The sequence below is a fragment of the Giraffa tippelskirchi genome, chromosome 11 (assembly GCF_054371585.1).
Source record: "Giraffa tippelskirchi isolate mGirTip1 chromosome 11, T2T-mGirTip1v1.2.pri, whole genome shotgun sequence".
NCBI lineage: Eukaryota > Metazoa > Chordata > Mammalia > Artiodactyla > Giraffidae > Giraffa > Giraffa tippelskirchi.
Genome location: NC_137285.1, coordinates 10640395 through 10655781, shown reverse-complemented (window position 1 = coordinate 10655781; position 15387 = coordinate 10640395). Strand labels below are relative to the sequence as shown.

The following is a 15387-nucleotide window of genomic DNA, read 5'->3' as shown; positions in this document are numbered from 1 at the left end:
TACAAGTTAAAAATTTATTAATAGTTATTGTAACTTGGGTCTGTGGATAATTTGAGTTATAGGCAATACTTTGTAGAGAGCAGTCCTTATTACCTAAATAAACGTTTTCTTGGTAAGCTGAAGGCTTGATCTGGGTTTGTCCCTTGGAAGAAAATTGAATCCTACCTGCATAATAGAAATGCTAAAGGAATGTTTGTTGCCTAAGAAAATATGAGTGATATCAAAAAGAGGACTCAATAGGCGAGGTATATTTAGTTCCTTTGAAACTATTATCTGTATTCTAAATATGTGATCTCAGTCATTGTACTTTTATGCACACTCTTGATGTATTCATTTAAACATGATGTTGTTACATAAAAATTCACCAGTAGTAGGCTAAGTGAATTTTTGACAATTATTCAACATTCAGAAGGTCTAGGATTTTTTATTCTGTGGTAAACTAATACCTCTTACCATGTTAATAAGAGTATGTCTATTAAAAAAAATTCTCAGTGAAAATGTTATGCTCACAAAGTTCCTAGCTTTTTAGGGTTTCTTACTTATGGAAATTTATGCTACTGGATTTATGTCCTAAATGAAGAATATACTTGTTGGAGGCTTGAAGTTTTAAAAAATGGAGTTTAGAACCACAAGCATTCAAAGCAATGACAGATTAGATTTCACTTGTCTCACTTTTCTAATTAAACCATCTAAAGATAACTTTATGTCTATGTAGGCAGTTATATTTTATACCCTGATAGCTTCCTAGGTAAAACACCCTGACTGACTTCCTGCTGCCGTCATCAATCCTCACTAGACTAATACATAGAAAATCCTTCAGTTCACCCTACGTTTTCATATCTGCCAATGAGTAAGGGAAATTAAAGTACATTTTATACCTCTTGATTATAAACAATAATTATTTTATTAATGATAGTTTATGTCACTGATCCTAAAAGAAAAAGAAAATGCATCATGGCTTATAAATCCTGCAGGCATAAAATTATTTTGTGATAGATACTGTGAGAGCTTTTATTAACTAGTTATGGGTTGAAATTTCTGGCTGATTCCATGTTTAAAGCTATTTATAATGAATGAAATATCACAAGCCTGTTAAGAGTTTGTTCTATATAAAATGAAAAGATCTCTACTGGAGCACAGTTTCCTAGGGGGAAATATAAACAGTAGGATTCTTCTTTTATTTTGAGATTTAGTCCATGTGAGGATTTATTCTTTTGAAAGATTTTTTAGAGCCATAAGAGCATATTGAGTACTGGGAATACCTTTGAGAAATGTTCAGATCATAGAACCAGGGGGACTTGGGGCCAAGCTATGGAGCTAGGAGATGATTATTTTTGCGTTAGCTTATTATTTTTTGCTCTATTTTGTGAATCTTAGTATATCCTTGCTAGAATTTGGGGCCCCCTTGTCATACCCTAATTTGGTTTGGTAATCAAATTAATCTGTGTGTCAACTGTTGTTACTCACCATTTTCATTCCTTTTACCAGCAAATACTAGCTGTGGACTTCCTCTAAAAATGCTTCGGAAGACACCCATTTATACCTGTGGTACATACTTGGTGATGCTGGTCCCACCTCCAGGGGGATCAGGCAGCTCTGCCACCCGATCTCTTTTTGGTGGAACAAGTGGTTTGTCATCTTTAAAAAGTAAGTGAACTTTATTTATGGCTCTTTTCCCAATTTGTCTCCAACTCTGAAATTTAAGGTTTTTCCTAATAGTGACTTTGCACTTACTCTGTTAAATGTTTGTTTGCAAAAGCTCTTTGATAGCAGCAAAAAACCCTATCAATATCATCATAGGCTAGGAGGAATGAAAAATAGAATTTTTGTAGATGATGTAATAGTACACTTCTGAAAACTATTGTCCTGTAAAATTACTCAAAATAATAATGAGGTCAGAAAGATCTTAGGGAATAAAATAATCTGTCGTCACTTTATTTATTGATGACACAGCGAGAATTCTACCCACCGTCAGTTCAGTTCAGTCACTCAGTCGTGTCCGACTCTCTGCGACCCCATGAATTGCAGCACGCCAGGCCTCTCTGTCCATCACCAACTCCAGGAGTCTACCCAAACCCATGTCCATCGAGTCAGTGTTGCCATCCAACCATCTCATCCTCTGTCGTCCCCTTCTCCTCCTGCCCCCAATCCTACCCAGCATTAGGGTCTTTTCCAATGAGTCAACTCTTCGCATGAGGTGGCCAAAGGATTGGAGTTTCAGCTTCAACATCAGTCCTTCCAATGAACACCCAGGATTGATCTCCTTTAGGATGGATTGATTGGATCTCCTTGCAGTCCAAGGGACTCTCAAGAGTCTTCTCCAACACCACAGTTCAAAAGCATCAATTCTGCGGCACTCAGCTTTCTCCACCATCCAACTCTCACATCCATACATGACCACTGGAAAAACCATAGCCTTGACTAGACGGACCTTTGTTGGCAAAATAATGTCTCTGCTTTTAAATATGCTATCTAGGTTGGCCATAACCTTCCTTCCAAGGAGTAAGCGTCTTTTAATTTCATGGCTGCAATCACCATCTGCAGTGATTTTGGAGCTCAGAAAAATAAAGTCTGACACTGTTTCCACTGTTTCCCCATCTATTTCCCATGACGTGATGGGACCAGATGCCATGATCTTAGTTTTCTGAATGTTGAGCTTTAAGCCAATTTTTTCACTCTCCTCTTTCACTTTCATCAAGAGGCTCTTTAGTTCTTCTTCACTTTCTGTCATAAGGGTGGTGTCATCTGCATATCTAAGGTTATTGATATTTCTCCTGGCAATCTTGATTCCAGCTTGTGTTTCTTCCAGCCCAGGGTTTCTCATGATGTACTCTTCATATAAGTTAAATAAGCAGGGTGACAATATACAGCCTTGACGTACTCCTTTTCCTGTTTGGAACCAGTCTGTCGTTCCATGTCCAGTTCTAACTGTTGCTTCCTGACCTGCATACAGGTTTCTCAAGAGACAGGTCAGATGGTCTTGGATCCCCATCTCTTTCAGAATTTTCCACAGTTTATTATGATCCACACAGTCAAAGGCTTTGGCATAGTCAATAAAGCATAAATAGATGTTTGTCTGGAACTCTCTTGCTTTTTCGATGAACCATCGGATGTTGGCAATTTGATCTCTGGTTCTTCTGCCTTTTTTAAAACCAGCTTGAACGTCTGAAGTTAATGCTTCATGTAGTACTGAAGCCTGGCTTGGAGAATTTTGAGCATTACTTTACTAGCGTGTGAGATGAGTGCAATTGTGTGGTAGTTTGAGCATTCTTTGGCATTGCCTCTCTTTGGGATTGGAATGAAAACTGACCTTTTCCAGTCCTGTGGCCACTGCTGGGTTTTCCAAATTTGCTGGCATATCGAGTGCAGCAATTTCACAGCATCATCTTTCAGGATTTGAAATAGCTCAACTAGAATTCCATCACCTCCACTAGCTTTGTTCGTAGTGATGCTTTCTAAGGCCCACTTGACTTCACATTCCAGGATGTCTGGCTCTAGGTGAGTGATCACACCATCGTGATTATCTGGGTCATGAAGATCTTTTTTGTACAGTTCTTCTGTGTATTCTTGCCACCACTTCTTAATATCTTCTGCTTCTGTTAGGTCCATATCATTTCTGTTCTTTATCGAGCCTATCTTTGCATGAAATGTTCCTTTGGTATCTCTAATTTTCTTGAAGAGATCGCTAGTCTTTCCCATTCTGTTGTTTTCCTCTATTTCTTTGCATTGATCGCTGAGGAAGGCTTTCTTATCTCTCCTTGCTATTCTTTGGAACTCTGCATTCAAATGGGTATATCTTTCCTTTTCTCCTTTGCTTTTCACCTCTCTTCTTTTCACAGCTATTTGTAAGACCTCCTCAGACAGCCATTTTGCTTTTTGGCATTACTTTTCCATGGGGATTGTGTTGATCCCTGTCTCCTGTACAATGTCACGAACCCCTGTCCATAGTTCATCAAGCACTCTGTCTATCAGATCTAGTCCCGTAAATCTATTTGTCACTTCTACTGTATACTCATAAGGGATTTGATCTAGGTCATACCTGAATGGACTAGTGGTTTTCCCTACTTTCTTCAATTTAAGTCTGAATTTGGCAATAAGCGGTTCATGATCTGAGCCACAGTCTGCTCAGTCTGTGAGAGAACGAACTTATGGTTCCCAGGGGGAAGGGTGGGGGCAAGGGATAGTTAGGGAGTTTGGGATAGACATGTACACACTGCTGTGTTTAACATGGATAACCAGCAAGGTCCTACTGTATAGCATAGGGAAGTCGGTTCAATGTTATGTAACAACCTTGACAGGAAGGGAGTTTGGGGGGAAAACAGATACATGTATATGTATGGCTGAGTCCCTTTGCTGTTCAGTTGAAACTATCACAACACTGTTAGTTGGCTATACCCAAAATACAAAATAAAAAATGTAAAAAGAAAAAGTCTGTGAAATGCCTCCATTTTAGGACACACATGTGTCTGAAATGTTAAGCAAAAAATGTATATGATACAAAATAATCTGCAAAAATTCATTAGTGTTTTAAGTGTACACATATTTTTTATAAAAGAAGGAGGTGTACTATCATGATTAAAGTATAACTTACCATAAAATTTACCCATTTAAAATATACAATTCAGTGGTTTTTAATATATTCAGAGTTGTCCGACCATCACCACTGTCTAATTATAAAACATTTCTATCACTCCAAAAAGAAACCCCATACCCATTAACAGTCACTCCTTTCCCCCACTCCCTCACACAGCCTGTGGCACCCACCAGTGTGCTTTCTGACTATGGACTTATCTATTCTAGACTTTCCATATATAGGGAATTATGCAATATATGTGCTTTTCCATTCAGTTCAGTTCAGTTCAGTTGCTCAGTCGTGTCCGACTCTGCAACCCCATGAACTGCAGCACACCAGGCTTCCCTGTCAATCACCAACTTCTGGAACTTGCTCAAACTCATGTCCATCGAGTCAGTGATGCCATCCAACCATCTTGTCCTCTGTCGTCCCCTCTCCTCCTGCCTTTAATCTTCCCCAGTATCAGGGTCTTTTCCAATGAGTCAGTTCTTTGCATCAGGTGGCCAAAGTATTGGAGCTTCAGCTTCAGCATCAGTCCTTCCGATTAATATTAAGGACTGATCTCCTTTAGGATGGACTGGTGGGATCTCCTTGCTGTCCAAGGAACTCTCAAGAATCTTGTCCAGCACCACAGTTCAAAAGCATCAATTCTTCGGTGCTTAGCTTTCTTTATAGTCCAACTCTCACATCCATACATGACCACTGGAAAAACCATAGCCTTGACTAGACGGACCTTTGTTGGCAAAGTAATGTCTCTGCTTTTTAATATGCTGTCTATGTTGGTCATAACTGTCCTTCCAAGGAGTAAGCGTCTTTTAATTTCATGGCTGCAATCACCACCTGCAGTGATTTTGGAGCCCCCCAAAAATAAAGTCAGCCACTATTTCCCCATCTATTTGCCATGAAGTGATGGGACTGGATGCCATGATCTTAGTTTTCTGAATGTTGAGCTTTAAGCCAACTTTTTCACTCTCCTCTTTCACTTTCATCAAGAGGCTCTTTAGTTCTTCTTCACTTTCTGCCATAAGGGTGGTGTCATCTGCATATCTGATGTTATTGATATTTTTCCCGGCAATCTTGATTCCAGCTTGTGTTTCTTCCAGCCCAGCATTTCTCATGATGTACTCTGCATATAAGTTAAATAAGCAGGGTGACAATATACAGCCTTGACGTACTCCTTTTCCTGTTTGGAACCAGTCTGTCGTTCCATGTCCAGTTCTAACTGTTGCTTCCTGACCTGCATACAGGTTTCTCAAGAGGCAGGTCAGGTGGTCTGGTATTCCCATCTCTTTCAGAATTTTCAACAGTTTATTGTGCTCCACGCAGTCAAAGACTTTGGCATAGTCAATAAAGCAGGCATAGATGTTTTTCTGGAACTCTCTTGCTTTTTCCATGATCCAGCAGATGTTGGCAATTTGCTCTCTGGTTCCTCTGCCTTTTCTAAAACCAGCTTGAACATCTGGAAGTTCACAGTGCACGTATTGCTGAAGCCTGGCTTGGAGAATTTTGAGCATTACTTTACTAGTGTGTGAGATGAGTGCAATTGTGTGGTAGTTTGAGCATTCTTTGGCATTGCCTTTCTTTGGGATTGGAATGAAAACTGACCTTTTCCAGTCCTGTGGCCATTGCTGAGTTTTCCAAATTTGCTGACATATTGAGTGCAGCACTTTCACAGCATAATCTTAAGGATTTGAAATAGCTCAACTGGAATTCCATCATCTCCACTAGCTTTGTATGTAGTGATGCTTCCTAAGGCCCACTTGACTTCACATTCCAGGATGTCTGGCTCTAGGTGAGTGATCACACCATCATGATTACCTGGGTCGTGAAGATCTTTTTTGTACAGTTCTTCTGTGTATTCTTGCCACCACTTCTTAATATCTTCTGCTCTGTCAGGTCCATACCATTTCTGTCTTTTATTGAGCCCATCTTTGCATGAAATGTTCCCTTGGTATCTCTAATTTTCTTGAAGAGATCTTTAGTCTTTATTCTGTTGTTTTCCTCTGTTTCTTTGCATTGATCGCTAAGGAAGGCTTTCTTATCTCTCCTTGCTATTCTTTGGAACTCTGCATTCAAATGGGTATATCTTTCCTTTTCTCCTTTGCTTTTCGCTTCTCTTCTTTTCACAGCTATTTGTAAGGCCTCCTCAGACTTAGTGACTGGCTCTTTTTTTTTTAACTGAAACATAATGTTTCCAAGTTTCATCCATGTTGTAGCACGAATTATTGCTTCATTTCTTTTTATGGCCAAATCATATTTGATTGTATGGATATACTGCATTGACATTTGAGTTGTTTCTTCTTTTTGGCTCTTTTGAGAAATGCTGCTGTGAACATTCATGTACAAGGTTTTGTATGGACATGTTGTCATTTCTCTTGGGTGTATGTGTGGGAGGAAAATTCTGGGTCCTGTGGTACCTGTATGTTTAACCTTTTGAAGAGACTGCTGAACTGTTTTCCAGACTGGCTGTACCATTTTAGAGGCTCATTAGCAGTGGTTCCAATTTTTCCACATTCTCTCTAACATTTGTTATTTTCCTTTTTGTTGTTGTTGTTGTTTTACTAGCCATCCTAGTGGATATTAAGTAGTATCTCATTGTGGTTTTGATTTGCATTTCCCTAACAATTAATGATGTTGAACATCTTTTCTTATGCTTATTGGCTTCTTGTATATTCTTTGGAGAAATATCTATTCAAAAATCTTTGTCATTTTAAAATTGAGTTATTTGTCTTTTTATTGACCATTAATCATCTTAAACTTTTTTTTAGTTTCCTTGACATGGTTTTTTTCCCACTCAATTGAAATTAGCCCCACTTGATTAAAATATGTCTTCATGGTGCCATTTTTTCCTGAGGATATAGCTTACTCAGTGATTCTATTTTAGACCAACAAATAAATAAATGCTGAAATTCCTTCTCTGCCCTTTTCCACAGTGGTCACTGTGGAGGCTACTCAGTAAGTGGGAAAAATGGTGTTTGCCTTGAGGAGCTCATAGTCTGCTTGGGAGAAATGATGTCGGTGTGTGAAACAACTAGAAAACGAAACACAATGCTGTGTTCACTGCCTGAACCATGGGGAGCAGATGTAAATGCTGCAGAATCAGAGAAAGAAAGGGTCATTATCAAGTGGGGTAGAAGGGAGAGACTTCATGAAGTTTTGAGTTTTTCCTGAAAAATGGCTGTTATTCATGTAAGTGGCCACATGGGGAAAGGCATATGCATGGTAAATACAATGAAAAAGAGATTTGGAGAAGACCATTTGTTGGTGTACAGGACAGAACAATAGAAAATAGAAAAGAAACAAAGAGTACCATTTAGATCACAGCTCAAGTCAGTCGTGATGAGAATCTGGATTACTAGGGTGATGTGACTAAGAACAAGAAATTTGAGAGACACTGCTCGGATTTTCTGTTGAAAAGTGGGGAAGAAAATAACATCAGTGATAGTGCTATCCCATCTGCCACAGCAGCCATTGAAGAGCAGTGACTATGGCTCTGTGCTACCCCCTGGCCAGGGGCCTCAGCAAGGGCCACCAGGTGACCAAGAACAAGAACAGCCCTGCAAGACATGAGGCAGAAGGTGTGCACCTTTGCCCCTTAGGAGCAGCATGCCATGGAGTGGCATGCCAGGGTCTCCCCAAAACAAGCAGGCCCTCCAGTTTATCAAGAAAAAGGGTGGGGACATACATCTGTGCCGAGAGGAAGAGAGAGGAGCTGAGTAATGTCCCGGCCACCATGAGGAAAGCAGCAGCCAAGAAGGACTGAGCCCCCTCCCCTCTGTCACAATAAAACCTTTTCAGGAGAAAAATTAGCAGCTAGCATATATGTGCTGGTGTAGATCCTTGACGTGTGTTTTAACTCATTTAATCTTCACAATAACTGATAAAGTAGATAACTTTTATTATCTCCACTTTACATGTGGGGCAACTGAGAGGTTCAATAAATTTCCCAGGGTCACACAGAAGTGGTAGAGCTAGAATTCAAATTCAGAATCCTAAAGCACATGCTTGTCATCACTGCACTTTCCTTTGTTAAGGGAAAAGGCCAAAACCTCTCCAAACTTTAGAGCCAGTGCTTGGAAGGATAGCAACTGACCTGTGTTTGAACACCCTCTGATTGCTATTTTGTGATATTAATGATCATAACCGCTCTTGCAATTACCCTTTTGACAATCTATATTGAAAAAACCTGTATGTAAAAGTTGCTGTTTTAAAACACTTTCAAAAATATATTTCACTTTGATGGCTGTTCCTCTTACTGCTTGGAGCTCTGAGTAGTGGGATTTTAGTCCATCATATGTCTAAGCTGACTTGTCTTCACTCTGGGCACCATGGGGATGAGTTGGTTGTCCATTAGTGCCTTCTGACTTTTGCGGAGTCAAACAATTGGAAAAAAATATGGTTCACTACATTGGAAGAGACTTTATGACAGTTTTGGTTTTTTTTGTGGTCTTAACATGTGTCTTTTCTCTCCTCACTGTTACACCAATAGACAACCAAAAAAAGATGTGATTTTGATGAAAGTCTTTATATTAAGAGGCTAAAATTTAACTCACCATCATTCATCTTAAGGCTTACTGAACTGTTTGTTTCTGAAGTCCTGGCCTCTAGCTTGGTGTATAATATCTCGGATGGTCAATTCACAAGTCGTGCCGACCTCATAGATGCTGCTGGAAGCTCCTTGGGGCGTGGTGCTCTTGTTCCTGGATTGGGTAAGAATTAAAGGACCACATTTATTGTCCTTGGAAAATCCAAAATTTTAGCAATTTCTCTCAAAAAATCTTGCCAGTTCTCTATGGTATTCTAGTTTCCTTGAAAGAATTTTTTTATGCTACTCTTTAGTTGTGAGGATTAATATAAGAAATTGTCATATGTGAAATTTCTCTGCCTAAATTATGATTGAAGATACTGTCCATTATAGGTTGTATGATGATCCTATAACAAATTCTTCTCAAGTTCATGCCGTAAAGAAACTTCTTTCCCCTAAGGGATTGGTATACTTCTTACTGTTAGAAGATGAGCATTATGTAATATTGCCTTGACACCTAGGAAACTTGATTTTGAGTTTAGGGTTCAGTTACTAAGGGTAAAGTTACACAGTAAACTGTGTGTTAATGTTAACTAGTCCTGTTGTACCTGGGTTTTAATGTAAGCCACTTGAATGCTTTTTGGAGTTGAAGAGGTCACATGTAAGTCAGTGACTAAAAACTTTCTATTCCATTCTCACATATGAGTTAAGCCAAGTAGACTTTGAATCCTTTGAGCCCCAGTCTACTGCTTTGCCATCTCTGGGGAGCATCCTTGCCCTTCCACTCTTTGGCAGTGCTTATGAGAAGTATATATCCAGCAGATGATGACCTGATAGTTGTATAGAGATTGCTCTTTTTTTCAGGTGCCTGTTATGATACAGTAAACAACATGCTGTGGACATGCTCGAATGACTATATCGATCAGTGGTGTAATCCTGGGAATCAGGCCTTCCATTACGTCTGCCAGAGACTTGGAGTCAGCCATATCATCACTGAGCCCAAAGGTGGGTGCACTCATTGTCCTACGGGAAGAGATTCTCCCCCGGGAAATAGACAGTACAGCAGCAGTGTAAGTGGGAATGTATTCCAAGCAGCAAAGTGTGTCAACAGCCTTCCCTCTTCAAATTTAGAATTTAAAACTCTTGTTATCTGATTGGTTTATGATTAAGTAAATAAATGTGTAAATAAACAGAGCCTTTGAGGTGGTCCACAGACTTTTTTTTAAAAGGAAATTGTTACGACCCTTCTGAATTGTCAGAACTTTAGTACAGAAATTTATTCTTTATTTGTATTTGGCATGGGATTATATAAGCTGTTATGTTTTGCTTTAAAACAACTTACTTATACATAAACTTACAATTTGATAGAATATCCAGCAAATGACCTTTAGATTTCTTAATATTAAGATTCTTAATATTAAGAATTGTTAATTGTTAATATTAACTTAAAATCTCATGACTTCAAAGTCAACTACAGTGGTATATATGGAGTAGTGAGTAGCTCAGCAAATCCTCTCTTGATAAAGCAGTGATAAAATGAACTGAATTATCATAAATAACTCTTTCTATAAAATTAAAATACCAACTAAAAAAGTATTTCTGGACTCTGGAAATTGACCAAAGGGATATAACAAATTGAGAAGCAGTATTCATTAAAAAAAAACAAAAAACCCACTGAACTTTGGCTAGGGGCAGTAGAAGTCTGTGGCGTTCTTAGCTGGAGATACCCCTGTCCCCCACCTTAAGCTTGATCAGTGCCGTAATTCCGGCAGGGTGGGACAGATCATGGAAGCCATCAGCTTTGCAGCCAGAGAGGGCTGACTGATTTGCAGTGGAACATGGGAAAAACTCATGCTCAGCAGCAGTGTCAATAACAGTAGTGGTCTTGGTGGCAAACAGAGATAACCAGTGGCTTAACTAGCGTGAGGTTGTGGTCCTGGTTAGGGCAAGCAGCAAACCAGCAAACTAGCCAGAAATTTACTACTGAGATTTGGGTAGTGAGAAAGCTACAAAAAGACCTTCATAAGCTCCCCCAAACATCTGAAGAAGCCAGAGAAGGCCCAAGCTGTTCACATAGGCCTGGCTGAAAATGAGCCTGCATACATACATGCAGAAATTTGAGAGGGTCCAGCAAAAGGTGAGGAGAAGGCACTGGCACCCCTCTTCAGTACTCTTGCCTGGAAAATCCCATGGACGGAGGAGCCTGGTAGGCTGTGGTCCATGGGGTCACTAAGAGTTGGACACGACTGAGCGACTTCACTTTCACTTTTCACTTTCATGCATTGGAGAAGGAAATGGCAACCCACTCCAGTGTTCTTGCCTGGAGAATCCCAAGAACAGGGGAGCCTGGTGGGCTGCCGTCTATGGGGTCGCAGAGTTGGACGCACCTGAAGCAACTTAGCAGCAGCAGCAGCAGCAGAAGGTGAAAACCATGGAAGAGTTTAAAACTGCCTAAACTTTGTGCTTCCCCCAGAAAACATGGATCCATCCACGGTGGAAGTCATACTAGCTCAAGGTGTTTGAGCACAACCTGTGATTCAGACAAGGTTACTTCCTACCACTAGTAAGATAGCCTTAAAAAAAAATGAGAATAATAAAAATAAACAAATGAAAGAAAAGAAATAGTAAAATAGAAAGAAGAATTTTTTAAAAAGTGAACAGAGAAACCAGTAGCTAAACACTGCAGGCAAAACTCAGGTATTAGATTTAGCAGATGAAGACTTTAAAGCAGCCTTTATAAATAAATTCAGAGAACTAAAGAAAACCATGTTTAAAAGACTAAAGGAAAGTATAATGATCATAATTATAAACAAATAGAGAATTTCAACAATGAGTTTCTTTTTTTTAAAAAAAGAACTAGTTGGAAATTCTTGATTTGAAAAGTTCAATGACTAAGAAAAAAAATTATTAGAATGACTCAACAGCAAATTTGAAATGGTCAGAAAAATAATCAGCAAAGTTCAATATAGGTGAATAGAGATTTTTCTAGAAGAGTTACCAACATGGAATCTAAGCTGAAATGGCCTGAATTCACTTCCAGCTCTACCGTTAGTGTCTGTGTGACCTCAGGTGAGTTACTGACTCTGATTCTTGAGTCACTTCTCTACAAAACAGGGCTAAAATAATCAAAGTTGATAGCAATATTGTAAGGTAATGCATATAAAGCATTCAGCCCATTGTCTAGCATATAGAAAGGGCTCAAGAAGTGGTAGCTACTTACGCTTTTGAAAAAAAATGGACATTCCCAAGTGTTTTCACCCCAGCACTCTATGGCAAGGAAAAGAGTTCTCCAGCAGTAGTGGCAGAGATTGGAGCCAAATTAGTCTCTTCCAGTGTGTGTGTACCTTTTGTAAGTGAGAGGTATGTTCCGTGGTGACCGCCCACAGAGATGTCTTTCCTCACAGACTTTCCTTTTTATCTTCTAGAAGAGGCTATAACCACGAATGAGGTTATAAACCAATTATTGCACCACGTTGGTGCGATGTGCATACACCAACTCAATCTTCTTGCTACCAACCCCAATCTTCCAATCACAAGTGTCTTGGGCAAACAGCATCCCATTGAAGCACACCATCTTAGCAGTATTTGTGACATTATGGAGAAGGCCATGGTTAATGGAGACACCTGTATTATACGCTGCATTCTCGTTGTCTTTCAGGTAAATATAATGTTTTGAGATAATTGAAATAGAGAAAAAGAAACACAGACTCTGGCTTCTGTCAGCTAATTTCTACCAGGAGGAAAATGTTATAACATTCCTGTTTTGCAACTTAACCACATTCTAATCCTGTAATTAGAATAACTATCATACTCATTGCACTGCAGTTAATGGAGTATTGCTGTACGTAGCTCATTGCAATTAATATATGTAAAATATTTAATTATACCACTACACAATAGAAGAGATTGTGTTTAAAAATACACCTGGGTATTTATTCATAAGAATAACTAGCATGTTCGTTCTTCGTAGGGATAATTTTATTCTCAGTAGAATTAGCATTTTCAGATATACCCCTTCTGTTTCTGTAGGTGGTGTTTAAATTTTTCTTCAGCCCACAAACTGAAAGGAATCGAGACATCATTCGACGGTCAGGATTGCTTCTTTGGCAGTTGTTGATGGCACCAAAAGATCAAATTTGCCCTGAAATTCAGAAGGAGGTCTGCCTTGCCATCAGGTAATCAGCACATGATTTTCTTAGTGCTCTCTACCAAAGGCTTCTTCTGCAATTCATTATAATTGTCGCTCTAGGCTGTGAGCCTCCCATGTCTCCTGCCCCATCCCATAGTCAGGACCTCAGGGACTCGGATGTTCCTCATGTATGGATCTTAAAACAGCAAAGAAACAAAAAATCCGTTTAAGTAGATATTTTGGTGGTTTGCAAATGGATGTTCTTCTCATTTGGGTCAAAGTGTGGCAAGGTGGTTAAGAAACAGGCTTTGGGGGACTTCCCTGGTGGTCCAGTGGCTAATACTTCGCACTCCCAGTACAGGGGGCCCAGGTTTGATCCCTGGTTGGGTAACTAGATCCCACATGCTGCAACTACAAGTTTACATGCTGCAACTGAGTCCCACGCAGCCAAATAAATAAATTAAAAAAAAAGAAAGAAACAGGCTTTGGCATCAGGCAGACCTGGATTCTAATCTTTGCTCTGCCAGTTACTTCTCAAATGATTTTCTGCCACAATCTACATCTAGCTGGCTTGACTACAGTAATTTTGTATCACTCAATTCTCTTTAACTGGTTCAGCATCTATCCTCAGATAAGTTATCATTTTGGTAATTCACAAATACGAGGAGTGGGATACTGTTTTTCAAGAAGGTTACTGGACTGAATCACAACACTAAATTTAGGTTCAGCTGCCTTTTTAGTGGTGAAACTGTACTCCAAATGGCATCTTTAATAACAATTTTAAAACTTAGAGTTTGGATATTCTAGAACACATGTTTAAAAACTTTTCAACTTTTCTGTCATTTCAGCTCTGGTTTAAATATCTTGTACCCAGGTGAAACTGAAATCAATAACTTACTTAAGCTGGTCTTAACAGAAGGTGAGAATTATCCTTTAATTACCCTTGAAAAACCATCCTTTTTTTGTCCCTAAGGAAATGACTGAATTTTATTTTTTTTCTTCATATCTGTTAGCATTATTTTAAAAAGTGTACATATGCCAACACTTGAACCAGATTGAAAGCAGAAACCATGTTCTATATATTGTCAAGCTTTGTAAACCTCTTTCTAGCCCCACTGTGTAGCATAATGTACCTGGCTATAGATGTTCAAAGAACGTTAAAGCTAATGATTTCTTGGGATTTCTAAGCCAGTTGTTCCCTCACACATTAAAACTCAACTTTTAAAGTTAGACTCAATGACAGCAACAAAACCCACCTTGTTAAGGACACTTTGCATTTATAAGCAACATTAGTTTCAGTTCAGTCGCTCAGTCGTGTCCGACTCTTTGCGACCCCATGAATCGCAGCATGCCAGGCCTCCCTGTCCATCACCAACTCCCGGAGTCCACCCAAACCCATGTCCATCGAGTCGGTGATGCCATCCGGCCATCTCATCCTCTGTCGTCCCCTTCTCCTCCTGCCCCCAATCCTTCCCAGCATCAGGGTCATTTCCAGTGAGTCAGCTCTTCGCATGAGGTGGCCAAAGTATTGGAGTTTCAGCTTCAACATCAGTCCTTCCAGTGAACACCCAGGACTGATCTCCTTTAGAATGGACTGGTTGGATCTCCTTGCAGTCCAAGGGACTCTCAAGAGTCTTCTCCAACACCACAGTTCAAAAGCATCAGTTCTTCGGCGCTCAGCTTTCTTCATAGTCCAACTCTCACATCCATACATGACTACTGGAGAAACCATAGCCTTGACTAGACAGACCTTTGTTGGCAAAGTAATGTCTCTGCTTTTAAATATGCTATCTAGGTTGGTCATAACTTTCCTTCCAAGGCGTAAGCGTCTTTTAATTTTCATGGCTGCAATCACCATCTGCGGTGATTTTGGAGCCCAAAAAAATAACATTAGTTTAAGGAATTAGAAATCACACTTCATGAAATATCAAGACAGTAACTCCACTTTAATCAGGGTGTACTGGTTAAAGAAAATCTGATTGGTTGTGATGTAGTTTTTGCTGCTGTTTGTCTCAGTACATATGCCTGCTGCTGCTGCTAAGTCGCTTCAGTTGTGTCCAACTCTGTGCGACCCCATAGACGGCAGCCCACCAGGCTCCGCCATCCCTGGGATTCTCCAGGCAAGAACACTGGAGTGGGTTGCCATTTCCTCCTCCAGTG

The 15387-nt window shown here is 39.7% G+C and overlaps 1 protein-coding gene, 1 non-coding gene and 1 pseudogene across 16 annotated transcripts in view; all 3 read left to right on the top strand.

The window, feature by feature from the left end:
- Positions 1-15387, top strand: part of HECTD4 (HECT domain E3 ubiquitin protein ligase 4) — a 168933-nt gene that overhangs the window by 74212 nt on the left and 79334 nt on the right. For all 15 annotated transcript variants that reach the window (XM_081546311.1, XM_081546304.1, XM_081546308.1 and 12 more), the window contains exons 9-14: positions 1489-1647; positions 9169-9282; positions 9963-10103; positions 12524-12756; positions 13128-13273; positions 14076-14146. In XM_081546311.1, coding sequence (XP_081402437.1) covers positions 1489-1647; positions 9169-9282; positions 9963-10103; positions 12524-12756; positions 13128-13273; positions 14076-14146 — 864 coding nt within the window. The remainder of the gene's footprint in view (positions 1-1488; positions 1648-9168; positions 9283-9962; positions 10104-12523; positions 12757-13127; positions 13274-14075; positions 14147-15387) is intronic.
- LOC145527910 (large ribosomal subunit protein eL36 pseudogene) lies at positions 8061-8336 on the top strand (annotated as a pseudogene).
- LOC145528084 (small nucleolar RNA SNORA79) lies at positions 8811-8958 on the top strand. The gene has a single exon (XR_014070155.1). It is a non-coding gene; the product is annotated as a small nucleolar RNA SNORA79 (small nucleolar RNA).